Genomic DNA, 14123 nt, shown 5'->3' on the forward strand with positions numbered 1-14123 from the left:
CGCCAGCTGCACCGGGGACTCCTCGACGCTCGAACAATCGCCAGCTACGCCGAAGACTCCTCGGTGCTCGGACATCGTTCGCTACGCTGGGGACTCCTCAGTGCTCGGACGTCGCCCGCTACTTGGTGCTCGGACGTCGCCAGCTACGCCGGGGACTCCTCGGTGCTCGGACATCGCCAGCTACGCTGGGGACTCCTCGGTGCTCGGACGTCTCATCGGTGTGCTATCAAGCTGCTCTATGCTGTTCGAATAGGGTGCTGATCTTGGGCAACACGTCTGAGGGCTTGATACGCGCATGTCGGATGACGTTGGCAAAGCTTTCAAACTTTATTTCTTTGACCTTGCTATAAGATTCATTCTTCATCTTCCAGCAGACTCGGGGACTAAGTTGGCACACTTCATCTTGCGGTGAATGTGCGCTTTCCTTATCTCGAGGCTATGCCCGGGGACTGGCTGCCTGCTCGGCTGATCTTCTACTTTCTGACCCTGGCACCATGTGACTACGTCACCTACTGTCAGGCTTGGGGACTAGCTGTGGGGGTATGGCCCCCGGTATCCACAAGAAAAGAAATGGCCCGCACCATCAGAGGTGGCCCAACCCACAAGATCAAGGCGTGCACGGCGCTGCTCGACGTGTACCGCAAGCTATTGTATAATATCAAATAGGATATTTTCCTTGTAACCCTACCCCTTCAGAGTATATAAGGAGAGGCAGGGGTCCCCTACTCGACATCTCAATGTAATACATCAGAACACAGGATATAGGTATTACGTCATACTGACGGCCGAACCTGTCTAAATCTTGTGTCTTGGTGCTTGTATTACCATCTCGCTCCTGATCTCGCTCACCTCTACGATAAATCTACCATCGTGGGATACCCCTCGGTGAATTGCCGAGCATCTTTTATCGACACAAATAAACACAATTGCAACATACGTCTGGAAAACAGATGAAATATTGGGAACATGAGCTTGCAACATACGTGTACAACCATTGCAACATAGTTCATCGGGTGGAGAAGGCCATGACATGTTGGCCATCGTGAGCTACGCGCGGGCGAGTTCCGCCTCAGCCACGGGGAGCTCAGCAGGCGGAGCGCGAGATGTGTGAGGGTGGGTTCCGCCCAAGCTGCAATGAGTTGCATGCGGGCAAGCTCCGCCCCGGATGCGGCGAGCTGGGTAGCCTCCGCCTCGGCTGAGACGAGCGCGGACGGCCGCGACGAGCACGAGATGAGCTTGGGCGGAGGCCGTCCTGCCGGGCGTCGCAAGCTGCGAGGGTGGAGCGGTGCACGACCTAGCTCTGCTGTGATTTTTTTTTTTAACTACGGTGACCAACGGATACGAGGAAGTTATTTGGGCTAGCGTCGCGCGCCCACCAACCGAAGCGTCCGGACGGACAGATTCCCGGTTCCAAGCTCTACGGATTTCCGGTTCCAAGCTCTTCTCCTATGCAAACACAAGAGCCGCTTAGTAGAGGTATGTCAGGCGGTAATTTGCTCAAGGGCTCAAGGCAAGTCATTGAATCTCTGTCCGTCGCGGTGACTTCGACCAAAGTGGGCGCTAAATCCAAATTTGCAGGACCATAAAGGTAACTTTGTCTGGAAGGGTTAAATGGGCCGAACCGGGCTGTTAGTCACCCAACTGAGTCCTTTTTTTTTCTCGACCGCTAAATCCAAGTTTGCAGGACCATTAAGGTAACTTTGTCTGGATGGGTTAAATGGGCCGAACCGGGCTGTTAGTCACCCAACTGAGTCTTTTTTTTCTTGACCTCAAACTAATAGGGGCCAATCTAGAAGAAAACCGACAGATCCATTTTCTGCCGGGCTGGGTGTTCAAAAAAAAAAAAAAAAAAACTTGAGATAAACCCAAAAAAAATCCAACCAGCAGTTCACCACTTAAACCGTATGCTTATAGCTGAAAAACTAAATACTATGCAGGAGTACAAATCATTTGGAACTTCCAACATTCAGAGAAGTCTCTGCTTGTCACAATTCAATTTTCCAAGTTGGCATTCAAAATCGATGATTTGACCAAACACTGATTCCTGAGGCAAGAATTTTTGGGATAAGATTACATGGCATCTACCTGAATACAGCAGACCAAAATGGCTCACTAGTCACTACAGTATCTAATGACAAGATCCACGATAAATTGCGGGCATCTCATCCAAAAGGCAACATGATTACAATGCTTTACATCACTACAAATAGAATGGGCAGCAATGTGGCTACTAGGTGAGTCAACCAGCAGGATTGGGATTTTGAAGCAAAACTGTCCGGGCTTACAGGCCCGGAGGCCGTTCCACCTTTGCTGCCGTTGGCGCCAGTGCTGCAAACAGGAGCAAATTACATTGTCAATACAGAGCACAAAATAAGCTTAGAACCTATAAAACGAAATGGTACACTGGAATTACCTTCCAGCGAAAATGCATGAACCATGGCCTGCAAGAAAAATCCAGGGGAATTTAGATCAGGCTCACATTATTAACATGGTATAAAAAAAATCTTATGTACTAAATACCCTTGATTTCTAGAGATTAAATTTAAAAACAAAAACTAAGTTTATAATAATAAACTAGAAAAGCACAAGCATAAACACAAGATGCTGATAGGAGTTGTTGTGACCATAGATTGTCTCTCTTGTATTGTGTTTTGGGCACTGATTTATGATCAATGTAACAGCTCGAGCAATGATCCTAGTTTGACTAATTCTGTCCTATAGATTGAGCGCTGGCTAGCTAAGGGCGTAGAATTCTTGCCTTTACATAACAAGACAGAAGATTAGTCAACGCAAAACACAGATCAAACAGTTACTGCAGCTAATGGTTAGGTTAAATCTTGTAGATAAAAGGCCTCGGTCCCATGGAGCATATCAGTGCTAAATTTTTATCTTTTGAAATGCCACCTAGCGCTGACATAAGGGCAACTCTGACATAAGGGCAACTATAAATTATTTGCAAACAAAAGGAATTACTGGAACCATTACAAAGTAATCAATATTGTGCGAAATTCTCTACAGTGTCCTAATTGTACGAGAGAATGTAGCTTACTTGGATCAGTTGATGTTATCATTGCGGTGCCATTGAAGTTGCATGTACCACCACTAGACTGTGTTCTATGATAATAATCGTTGAAAGCATAAGAAGAAACAGCTACAATATCATCTGATGCATAGCATGGTTGCCCAGGTTGAATTGCACTGCAGTTTGCAGAACCAGGGCCACATGCCCAATCCAAACTATGCTTCAGTGCACTATGGGGTGCACTTGAATTTGCCACACAAAACACCCCACGCAAAGCTGGTGATTCAGGAATAGTTGTGGCCACGTCCTCAAATGATAGAGAGTATATAGTGGTTGCATTGGGAAACATAATCCCCCAATTTTGCTCTGATACAGGCCCTGACCGATTATCCTCGTTGAACAGCTCAAAGATGTAGGTGCTTGACTGATTATTTGGTTGACTGGGAGTACCAGAATTGTTCAGTACATGATGTATGAGGTTTGTATTGTAGGCCAAAGCATTATCAACAGTAGCAGCCTTCTCACTTGGCCCACCACGCCATGGCCAGCCAGAAGCTGTGACTAAAACAGGAATCCCCGTGAAATTCATTGCTTGAATTGAGTTGTAGGTAGCATCAATTATAGCATCAAACATATTGGTATAAAAGAGATTGGTGTTAGGATCTGAAATTTGACTGTTCGGATTAAGTGAGCGGAACAGTGCATACTCCAAGGGGAATACGCCTTGCCCTCCTACATAGCCATAGTATGGTTGGGCATTCAGCATAAACGAAGATCCCGTATTCTTGAGAAACTGAAGATACTGAGACATTATTGAGCTCCATGTCGAATTGAAAGTGGCAGCAGAGGGAGGAAACGCCTTCGAGATCACATCCATTGAATGAGGACTCGAAATTTTCACTTGAGTATTGAGGTTTGCAGCCAAAAGTGCTGACTGGAGGAATTGCAGTGCAGGTACGAGAACAAGTGCTGCATTGGGAATGGTAGTAAGGACCTCATTACCCACAGCAATATATGTGATGTTAGTCGCCGGAATGTAAGCAGCGACATTCATATTAATCCAATCAGCAGCTGTGGAACGAGATTGGCCCACACGAAGTAGCTGATCATTTGGAACACCAACCATCACTTCTATTCCAGTATTTGCAAGAGCAGTCAACATCTGATGGTCTGAATCAAGCAGGCGAACATGCTGGATCTTCTTTGCTTTGAGGATAGACACTATATCTGTTGCTGGTGGCATGTTCGACATGTCATTGCCAATAGTGATACCAACAAATGCCCCTACAGAGTGAAACAATACTTGTTATGCAAATATAGAGGTTACATGTTGAAACTTTAAAACCCAGTTCAAAATATCAATTTTTAATGTCCTTGTTGAAGTGGTTTCCACCGAACTAGAAAATCAGAGTGAGGTTCTGAAAATATGGTAAGCGCTAGTTTGAATCATATTGTAGCCGGCAGAATTTTGGCTGAAACTGATTGAAAAATACTGTTCTGGCTGAATTGTTGTGAGAGAAAAACACTGTTCCGGCTGAAAAAAGAAGCCGAACAAGCCGAATATGGGGTAAGCCGAACAGGGCCGGACTACAAAATATATAGACTGGAGTACCTGAAACATTGAAAACCATGAGCATAAGAAGGGTAAACACGCCATGTAGTCTCTTGGACGACATATCCTTGTGCCCAAAGATCTGATTAGCTGTGAGCCAGGGAAACTTCTCAGAAGCTCTCAAGAAAAGCTGAAAATATCAAGGTTGGGTTAAGCACAAACCACTATATACAGCGAAGTAAACTCTTTAACTTAGGAGTAAACTGTATCTCTCGGAAATACTTGAGCAATACATTTATTCACTTTTGTAGAGCACACATTAATTATGACACTAGAAAACAAACTTACAGATTTTCCCTAATCTTCAGTTCACTTTTGTAGAGCACACATTAATTATGACAATAGAAAACAAAGCTTACAGATTTTCCCTGATCTTCAGCATGAAGTAACAAGCTTAGAACATTAATGTAGTACAGGAAATCTAGAGATTTCTATAGACCTGTCTGTTTGAGCTACTCCATTTCAAACTATAAGACGTTTTGGCTTTTCTAGATACATAACTTTTGCAATGCACTTAGATATTCACTATGTCTAAATACATAGTAAAAGCAATGTATCTAGAAAAGCCACAATGTCTTATGATTTGGAACGGAAGGAGTATCTTCCAATCCCAAGTGAATGAATCAGTAACTGAAAATGTCACCCAAAATCGTGATGAAATATCCCTTGGCCGCTATTAAATGAAGAAATTGAAGCAATGTGCTGGCACCTCCAGAATCCAGATCATCATGGGAAAATTTCCCCCAAATTCTATCGCCACATATTCATGAACGATCCATTGGAGTTCAATAAAGCCGAAAAATTAGAAATGACCATGGACAGAATGACAACTGTGAAATCCCCTTCAAACTAGAACCATCCCAGAGATAGATGAACAGCTAGATATCACCCCCCCCCCCCCCCCCCCCCCCCCCCCCCCCCCCCCCCCCCCCCCCCCCCCCCCCCCCCCCCCCCACACACACACACACACACACACCAAACAGCAAGCAGGACTTCAAGAACACTTCATCACCTTATCAAAAAAAAAAGAACACTTCATCTATGTTTGTTAGCTAAAATGCCACCCCTTTCTAAGGAAGAACTCGCTACAGCCGGAGTAGCACCAGAAGCCGCCACAGAGCAGCCAAGCAGGAGCCAGGAGGTGCCTGGTCAGTTTGTGAACCCTAAAATTTGTGAACACACGCACAAAACCACTACGGACAGAGTAACGGAAAATTGTGAAGGACCCTTGAAACTAGAAGCATCAGAGAACAAGAGCGAAGACAGGAAAGAACACTACATCTATCGTTTTCGTTTGTCAGCCAAAATGCCACCCCTTTCTAAGAGACCTCGCAGTTGGTAGAAAGTCACGGGCAGGAAAGATCACAAGGCTCCGAAAGGACGCAACAAACGGCGGCATCGTAATCTTAGCAACAGGACAAGAAAAAGGGAGAACAAAATCAGCCAGGAAAGAAGATCGCCACCTGATTTTTGTCCTCAAAGAAGAGCCATTCCTTCCTCCTCCCTTACCAAACACGCGCACACAGGAACTCGCTAGATCGCCGCGGAGCGGAAGCGAGAGGACGAACCGCGGCGGCCGCCGCCGCCGACAATGGAAGTGAGCACAAACTGGGGGACTGGAGACTGGACAGCTGCCGCACTCCAGCGAGAGGGTGATGGGAAAGGGGAAGCTCTCTCCCCTCTCCCACGGCAGCACGTAGAGGATCCGAGGAGGCTTTCGAGGCTCTCTAGCTTCCCTCTGTTTCTTGGTGGTTTAACTCAAAACACTTCATGATTAAGCGCCTTTAAATATTAATCTCTCCGAGAAGTGGCGATTATAGTAAAGAACAAGAAGAAATGCGAGCGAGCGAGCGATTGACCGGGAGCTCAGCGAGATCCGATAGTTTCCTGGAGGGGACACGGAGGATAATTTAACAGGAAAAAGAGGTGGGAAAGGTGGAGGGAGGAGGAATCAAAGACGAGAGGTGGGACTGGAGGCGGCGGTGGTGTGATGGCCTGATGACTGACAGGTTGGGAGGTGTGCAGTGTGCAGGTTCCAGTCTTCCAGAGGTGCCGCGCAGGCCAGGCCGCGTTTCTGTGGTCACATCTCCTGTGGCCACCAGTGGGTTGGTTCGGCTATTGAATACATGCTGGAGGACTAAATAGACTAAAAAAAATAACCAATTACACATATTACGACTAATTTGTGAGGTGAATTTTTTAAACCTAATTAGTCCATAATTTGATAATATGGTGCTACAGCAAATATATGCTAATGATGGATTAATTAGATATAATAAATTCGTCTCGCGGAGTATAGGGGACTTCTGTAATTTGTTTTATTATTACTATTTAACACTCCCATGTGACACCATGATATGACACCCGATATGACATTCTTAAACTTTACACCATGGATTTAAACACCACCTTAATTGAGTTTTATTTTAGAAAAGAAAGATTTTTTTTCAGGATTGCTATATGTCAACCGAATAATTCTGCTGCATCTGTCAACTGAATTCTTGGCCAAAGGATTGGAGTCGCGCGCGTTGTGTGGCGTCCGATCCATCGCTCCCCCGACACCGGTGTCGCTGCTCCCTTCGTCACCCGCACTCCGCTCCCGGCACCGCACCACCCGCACTCTGACGCCGCTACTCGGCACTGGCCTCCCTTCGTTGTCGCCCCCAAGCCGCTGCTCCCTCCACACGCCGCCCCCAATGCGGGCGTCCGCCCTGGCGCGGTCGTCCTCGACGCGGGAGTGGGTGCGACCCCCAGTAGCTGCAATCCTACTATTTGGATCTTTTTCTGAAATATGTGAATAATTGGTAGACAATTTGACGAATATTTCTCTAATATCTGAAATTCATAAAAATAATTTATAATTTTTTCTGAAAAATTTGGCATATATTTGTATTATCCCCAAATTACACAACTGCTTTTAGTAAATCACACTAAAGAAATCATTGTAAATATTGCTACAAGACAGTGTAAATATAGCTACAAGACAGTGTAAGTGAACAGAAAAAATTCAGTTGACAAAAGGGGTCAAAACAACTGAATGTCACATAGACAGATTTTTTTTTATTTCAGTCTGGATAAGTTTAGCATACGACCAATCTTTATTAGGGCTTCAGCCTTAGGCTATTTAAGGAGGTTCTCTAAAAGAAAAAAAGAGCGATTTTTTTTAGCACTAAAAACATCTCCATAGAAATTTTATATTTTTTTTCTTATCTTTAACAGCTGCAGGACATCTCCTCTCACATCTTCTATCCCTATATTTTTTAGAAGATATCTTAAGTCTACCATCGACTTTAAAAGAAAAAGGAGATATTTTCATCTCATAAATCAGGCTGAGGTTTTGATAATTTGTTAGAACAAATGTCTCTTATATATCTTAAAATTACTATGCTACGGGTCTTTTAGAAAACAATTACTTTGGCAAAAAAATCTTCTTGCTTGCGGTTTCCAACGACAAGCCAACTACTCTCTCTGTTCAGGAAAGAATGTAATTCTAGAAGAGTGTCATGGTTTAGTATATTAAATTCGACCAATTATAGATAAAAAGTATCAATATTTATGATATCAAATAAATATTATTAGATTAATTATGAAATATATTTTCATAATAAATTATTTTATAATTGTAAACATGAATAGTGTTCACTAGAAATTGATCAAACATTTTTATGGCGTTCCTTTATGTACATAGGAGTACAGTTTTGACGTGACCCTTTCCTTCCGAAGAACATTCTAGAAGCATGTCTAGTAGCCGGCACTAAAAAATAGCCTACTAATAGGACTAAGTCTACTTTTGGCTCCTCAACTATCATGTCAGTCTAATTTTGACCTCCAAGTACAAAACCATCTGGTACAGGCACTGCAACTTTCAAACCCGTTTAGTTTTATCCCCTCGACACGATTGAGGCGGTTTGCGCTGACGTGTGCTTGGTTTTGACTCGCCATGCTGGCATTGACGGCCACGTAGGACGGCCGCGCGGGTCAAAACACGAGCCGGCCCGCTCAGCTCTGTCTCTTCGTCTCAGTTCCTCTCTCCCGAACCCTAGACGCCGCCGCCACCTATATCGCCGTAGCCGCTACCGCATCCTCTCCTCCGGTGCCTCCACGTCCGTAGTCTTCCCTCCACCGCCGCCTTCGCAGTTGTATGGGCTTGGAGGATTGAAACAAACACGCTCAGGTACGATTGAATCCGTCTACATTTCTGGATGTAGGGATGGAAGTACTCTTAGGTTAGTTACCTCGGATCCGTAGTCCTAAGACTCTACTATCTATTGTAGGAATGGACCCTTTGGAATTTTCTTGTGTTCGATTTCACTTTGGTGGTGAGTTTTTCAATGATGGGAAGAAGCTTCATTATCTAGGTGGAAATAAGGAGATGTCATTTATTGAGCGTGACAAAATATCTTTGCCTAAAGTAATTGGACATCTTAAAGACCACTACAATGCTTCAGAGCCTATTCTTCTCCATTGGTTGTTCCCTGGCAAGGATTTACTGAATGGGCTCAGAGTTTTGGTAGATGACAAGGCTTGTTTGGACATGTCTGAATGTGTTACTGATGGAGAGGTTGCAGATGTATCCGTTGAGCTTATTGAAGTAAAAGCTGATGGCATGGAGACTGAGGAGGAAGAGGATGGGGAGGACCAGTGTAGTGACTAGGAGGAAGATGCTAAAATGGAGAGTGAAAGCACTAGGATGGAAACACCTCATGAAGACAATGTGGTGATTGAGGATTTGGCTATAATGAACATGTCATCACCAGAAACAAGTGAAGGACTTAATAGGTGCTACTAAGTATTTGCATTGGGTTAGAGAGAAAGAGGCTCCTATACAGAAGTTGGTTATGCAAGAAGAAGTGTCTGTTCATGAAGAGGCTCCTGTACAGAAGGAACACAGTTCAGATATAGATGATTTCAGCGACCAGGATTACTTGCCTGATGATGATGATGGGAGCAGTGGAGAGGATGAGGAGGTAATCCAGATTAGAGCTGAGCTAAAGGAGTTAAAGAAGAAATTGAAAGCTGGAGGCATGTTGGTGGTTGATGAGGAAAGGCATGAATTCAATATGGAATGTGCTAATAAAGAGGATGGCTATGATTCCCATGCTATGGATACTGATGAAGAGGATGATTCATACGGTGAAACATCTAATGAAGAGTTGGTTAGGAAGGAGAAGAAATTTCCCAAGTTTGATATCCATGCTCCAGTGCTAGTATTCACTGTTGGGATGGCTTTTAGTGATAAGTCGACATTCAGGGAGGCTGTCATCAAGTATGGGCTGGCAGAAAGGAAGGTGATTAAGTTTGTGAAGAATGAGAGCATAAAGTGTAGAGCAGTTTGTTCATGGCCAAAGTACCCTTGGGTTTTGCATCTGTCAAAGACATCAAGGGCAAGTAGTTGGCTTATAGCCACATGTAAAGATGTGCACACATGCCCACCAAGGAGAGACAACTCTTTAGTGACATCAAGGAGAATAACAGATCAATATGAGAAGTTGATATTAGCTAACCCACACTGGTCAGTTGAGAGTATGAGAGAAACAATTTAGGAGGAAATGTTTGTAGATGTCAGTATTTCAAAGATTAAGAGAGCCAAGTCAATTGTGATGCAAAGGATGTATGATGCAACCAAGGGGGAGTATGCTCTGGTGTTTGACTACTAGCTTGAACTGCTAAGAAGCAATCCTGGGAGTACAATAGTAGTGAAGCTTGACACTGAAGAACTTGAACCCATGTTCATGAGGTTTTATGTCTGCTTTGATGCATGCAAGAAGAGGTTCCTTGCTGGTTGTAGGAAGGTTATTGGAATGGATGGTTGTTTTTTAAGGGATTAACCAATGGAGAACTGCTTTGTGCACTAGGTAGAGATGCCAATAATCTAATGTACCCAATAGCATGGGTAGTTGTGGAGAGGGAGACCAAGGAGTCCTAGGACTTTTTCTTATCTTTGCTGAGCACTGACCTGTAGTTTGGTGATGATGATGGTTGGGTATTCATTTCTGATCAATAGAAGGGGCTCATCAATGCTGTAAACAAGTGGGAACCTAAGGTGGAGCATAGGATGTGTGCTAGGCATATCTATGCTAACTAGAGGAAGAAGTTCACTAACAAGAAGTATCAGAAGCTTTTTTGGAGATATGCAAAGTCTTCATCAATGAATCTATTCAACTACAACATGAACAAGCTAAGGGAAGAGACACCACATGGGGCTGATGCTATTTTGAGAACTGACCCTGAGCATTGGAGTAGAGCATGGTTCAAAATTGGGTCATTCTATGATTCTATGGACAATAACATGTGTGAGTGCTTCAACCACTAGATTCTAAAAGCAAGGTTCCTTCCAATCATAAGTATGCTTGAAGGTATAAGGCGCCAAGTTATGGTAAGAATCCATGAGAATGGGAACAAGGCAGAAAGGTGGACAAGTCTCATCTGTCCAAACACCTACAACAAGCTGATGACATATGTCACAGCTAGTGGGTTCTGTCATGCTATTAGCAATGGCAATAATTGCTATGAAGTAACCTACTGGGATCATAGATTCACTATGAATTTGGATGAGAGAACTTGCTTATGTAGGTTTTGGTAGTTGTCAGGTTTGCCCTGCCCTCATGCTATTTCCTACATCTACTATGCATCTAGACCTTTAGAAGAATTCATAGCCAAGTGTTATTCTATTGAGGAGTATGTCGGGTACCGCGAGAAGGGGTACCCTAAGCAAGACCCAAAAAACAACTGCTTAGACTTCGTAAAGATCGAAACCAGCTAAAACGCTGCCGGCCTCGGCCGATTCTCCGACTCGCCCGAGGCTCCAAGGGCCTCGGCCAATTCTCTGACTCGCCCGAGGCCCATCGCCACGGGCCTCGGCCGATTCTCCGATTCGCCCGAGGCCCCCTCACTACTGATCCCGAGCGATCCCCCGCCAAAGGCCTCGGCTGGGCCACCGACCCTCCGTCTCGCGCAAGGCAGGCTCGGCAGCACTCCGCTGCCTCTTCCTTCTCCCGTCCCTCTGACAAAACGTCGTGTCGCATCAACTCAGCCAACTGCTGCCCCTGACGACAACGGCATGCTCGACACAGTACAGCAGAATGGCCGATGGGACAGGAGGTAGGACTGGGCAGGGGTTACCCGCCACTGTACTAACCACCATGCACATGGTTGACACCCATGCCTCACTGTGCTGCCAACTCCTGCCCCGAGGACAACGCGGCGTGGGAAGCCACGTCTGGGCTACTGTGGCCTCGGAATCAGTACCCAGGACCAATAATTCCCTCCAGGGCCTCGGCGGTTTGCTTCACGGGCTCGGCAGCCTGAGGGTCCACGACCGCCGAGCCCCCCACGATGGCTCGGCCTCGGCATCTGCAGAGCCGCTGCCCACTACGACGTCATTACACGGTGACCAGCACGTCGCCCACCGTGTCCTGCATCAAGCTGTACTGGAGTCCCACGACGCACAAGATCGAGTATGACCGGCGCGTCACTTCTGCACGACAAGGACGGGGCCACTCCGTCGACCACACCGCAACAGTGGCCGGCTACAGGGCTCGGACACGCCACCCCCATTTTTAGAACGCCATGTAGCAACATATGTAGGTTCCTGGTTCTCCCTTGGAGTATAAAAGGGAAGGACCGGGGCCATTTCTAGGGAGGGGAAAAAGGAGGACGAACACACCGATAGAACTAGACACTTCCGCTACGCTGGGGGAGAACAACGCCTCAAGCAGCCCGCACCACCCTCACCGAGACCTGGGGCTAGCCCCCTCTCTCACCTAGCTTGTAACCCCCTACTACGAGCACTCCGGTGCAAGGAATACAAGATCGATCTCTCGGACTGGACGTAGGGCCTCGATTGCCTGAACCAGTATAAACCTTGTGTCTCTTTGCATCACCATCCGGAATTAGGAGCACGCAACACAAATTCACTCGTCGGTTGAGGGACCCCTGGTTCCAAAGCAACGACAGTTGGCGCGCCGGGTAGGGGGCGCTGCGTGTCAGCTTCGCCATCCTAGCAAGTTCCGGATGGCAGACCCCGTACGACCATTGCGTCTCGGCACCGTGGTTTGGTTCGGGAGCCTAGAGTTCATGTCCCTAGGGCATGAGTACGACATGGTGCTCCTCACTCCTCGAGCCCCACCGTCCGACGGTGAAGTCGCGCCCCGGCAGCCCCGGCGCAGGCGGCGCCCGGGCGGCCGTTCTCGCCACGCTCGCCAGGCGCGACGCGAGCGGGGCCACCCCGACGTCACGCGAGCCCGGGGCGTCACGCCCCTCCTCGCCGATGCCCTACGACCAGCTGTTGGTACGGGGTCCCTGGCTGGGGACCTGTCTGGCCTGAGCATGGACGAAGGAAAATCACCGGTGGCTCGCGGCGACGCCCAGTCGTCTAGCTCCGCTCTACCACTCCCTCAAGAGCCGACCCCGGCGGGGCAGAATATGGAGACGGCACCGTCCCCATACCCCTTTGGGTTGAGAGATGCCGCCGCCTCTTACGCCTACGCATACGCTGCCACCCACGAGCACCCTGCGGAACGCCGCCAGCGCTTCGCTCTCGACCTGAGCACCCGCTCCGACCCCTCGGACGAGGACGAGGCATGGCCCGGGGTGGATTTCTCCGAACTCCACAACCCTGGGGCTTTGCGCCAATTCTTGGCCGCAAGCGACTACTGCCTCGGCTACTCTGACTCTGACGACGAGGGGACTTACGATCCATCTCGTGAGTGCTTCCACGTCGGGCTCGGGATGCCAAGGGCAGGTGAAGAGGACGAAAGGACAGGCAACCATTCCCTGGCCCGGGCAGGGGCGGGCGATGCCACACCTCCGTGTCTCGAGGCCCCGGCAGCACGGGACGAGAATCCCGTTCGTGGGGGGCATCGACGCCCAGATCTGGAGCAGCTCCGCGAGCTTCGAGACAAGGTCGAACAAGACCGGCTCCTTCTGCAACAGCTTCGGAACACTCTCGAGCAGGAACAGCAGGGGTGCGGTGAGGGCGGAGGAGCCCGAGGGAGGGCTCGTGACGTCCATCACCGCATCAACAACGACGAGGAGGAAGCGCCACCCCCAATCTTCAATCGCGCCAGCCAGAATGTCGCAGCTGCTGCGATGCTGGTCCGATCGATGCCCGAGCCCTCCACCACCGAGGGGCGACGGGTCCGTGGGGAACTCCGCGATCTCCTCGAGACCGCAGCGGTGCAGCAGGCCGAAAGTTCCGCCTCCCATCAGCGCGGAGGCACCTCGGAGCGACCCACAGCGCAACCTCGCCGGGGCCAGGATGCCTCAGTCCGTCCCGAGGACGCTCGCGCGCCGACGGTCAACAGGGCCCCCTCGGTGCGCGACCGACTTAGGGACCGACGCGAGGCACAGGGCGACCACGAAGTAGTTGGCAGGCGACGGCGCCACGACGACGGAGCAGCACGGGGCTACCACCCACACCGAGGCGGTCGCTACGACAGCGGTGAGGACCGCAGTCCTTCCCCTGAGCCGCCAGGACCTCGGGTCTTC

The 14123-nt window shown here is 48.0% G+C and overlaps 1 protein-coding gene across 1 annotated transcript; it reads right to left on the reverse strand.

Moving 5' to 3' along the window:
- Nucleotides 1–1985: 1985 nt before the first annotated feature.
- On the reverse strand, nt 1986–6626 carry LOC136542532 (glucan endo-1,3-beta-glucosidase 4). The gene is made up of 5 exons (XM_066535024.1): nt 6098–6626; nt 4635–4764; nt 3050–4306; nt 2414–2441; nt 1986–2328 (listed from the first exon to the last, which is right to left on the reverse strand). The coding sequence occupies exons 2-5, from the start codon at nt 4696–4698 to the stop codon at nt 2193–2195; spliced, it is 1485 nt and encodes a 494-aa protein (XP_066391121.1). The 5' UTR covers nt 4699–4764; nt 6098–6626; the 3' UTR covers nt 1986–2192.
- Between the last annotated feature and the right edge of the window lie 7497 nt (nt 6627–14123).

This window comes from Miscanthus floridulus, chromosome 3 (assembly GCF_019320115.1).
Source record: "Miscanthus floridulus cultivar M001 chromosome 3, ASM1932011v1, whole genome shotgun sequence".
NCBI lineage: Eukaryota > Viridiplantae > Streptophyta > Magnoliopsida > Poales > Poaceae > Miscanthus > Miscanthus floridulus.

Coding starts and splice junctions, on each gene's coding strand:
- LOC136542532 (XM_066535024.1), bottom strand. CDS start 4,698: ATGTCGTCCAAGAGACTACATGGCGTGTTTACCCTTCTTATGCTCATG. Junction 4,307..4,634: donor CATGGTTTTCAATGTTTCAG/GTACTCCAGTCT, acceptor TTCACTCTGTAG/GGGCATTTGTTGGTATCACT. Junction 2,442..3,049: donor GATAACATCAACTGATCCAA/GTAAGCTACATT, acceptor TTTTTCTTGCAG/GCCATGGTTCATGCATTTTC.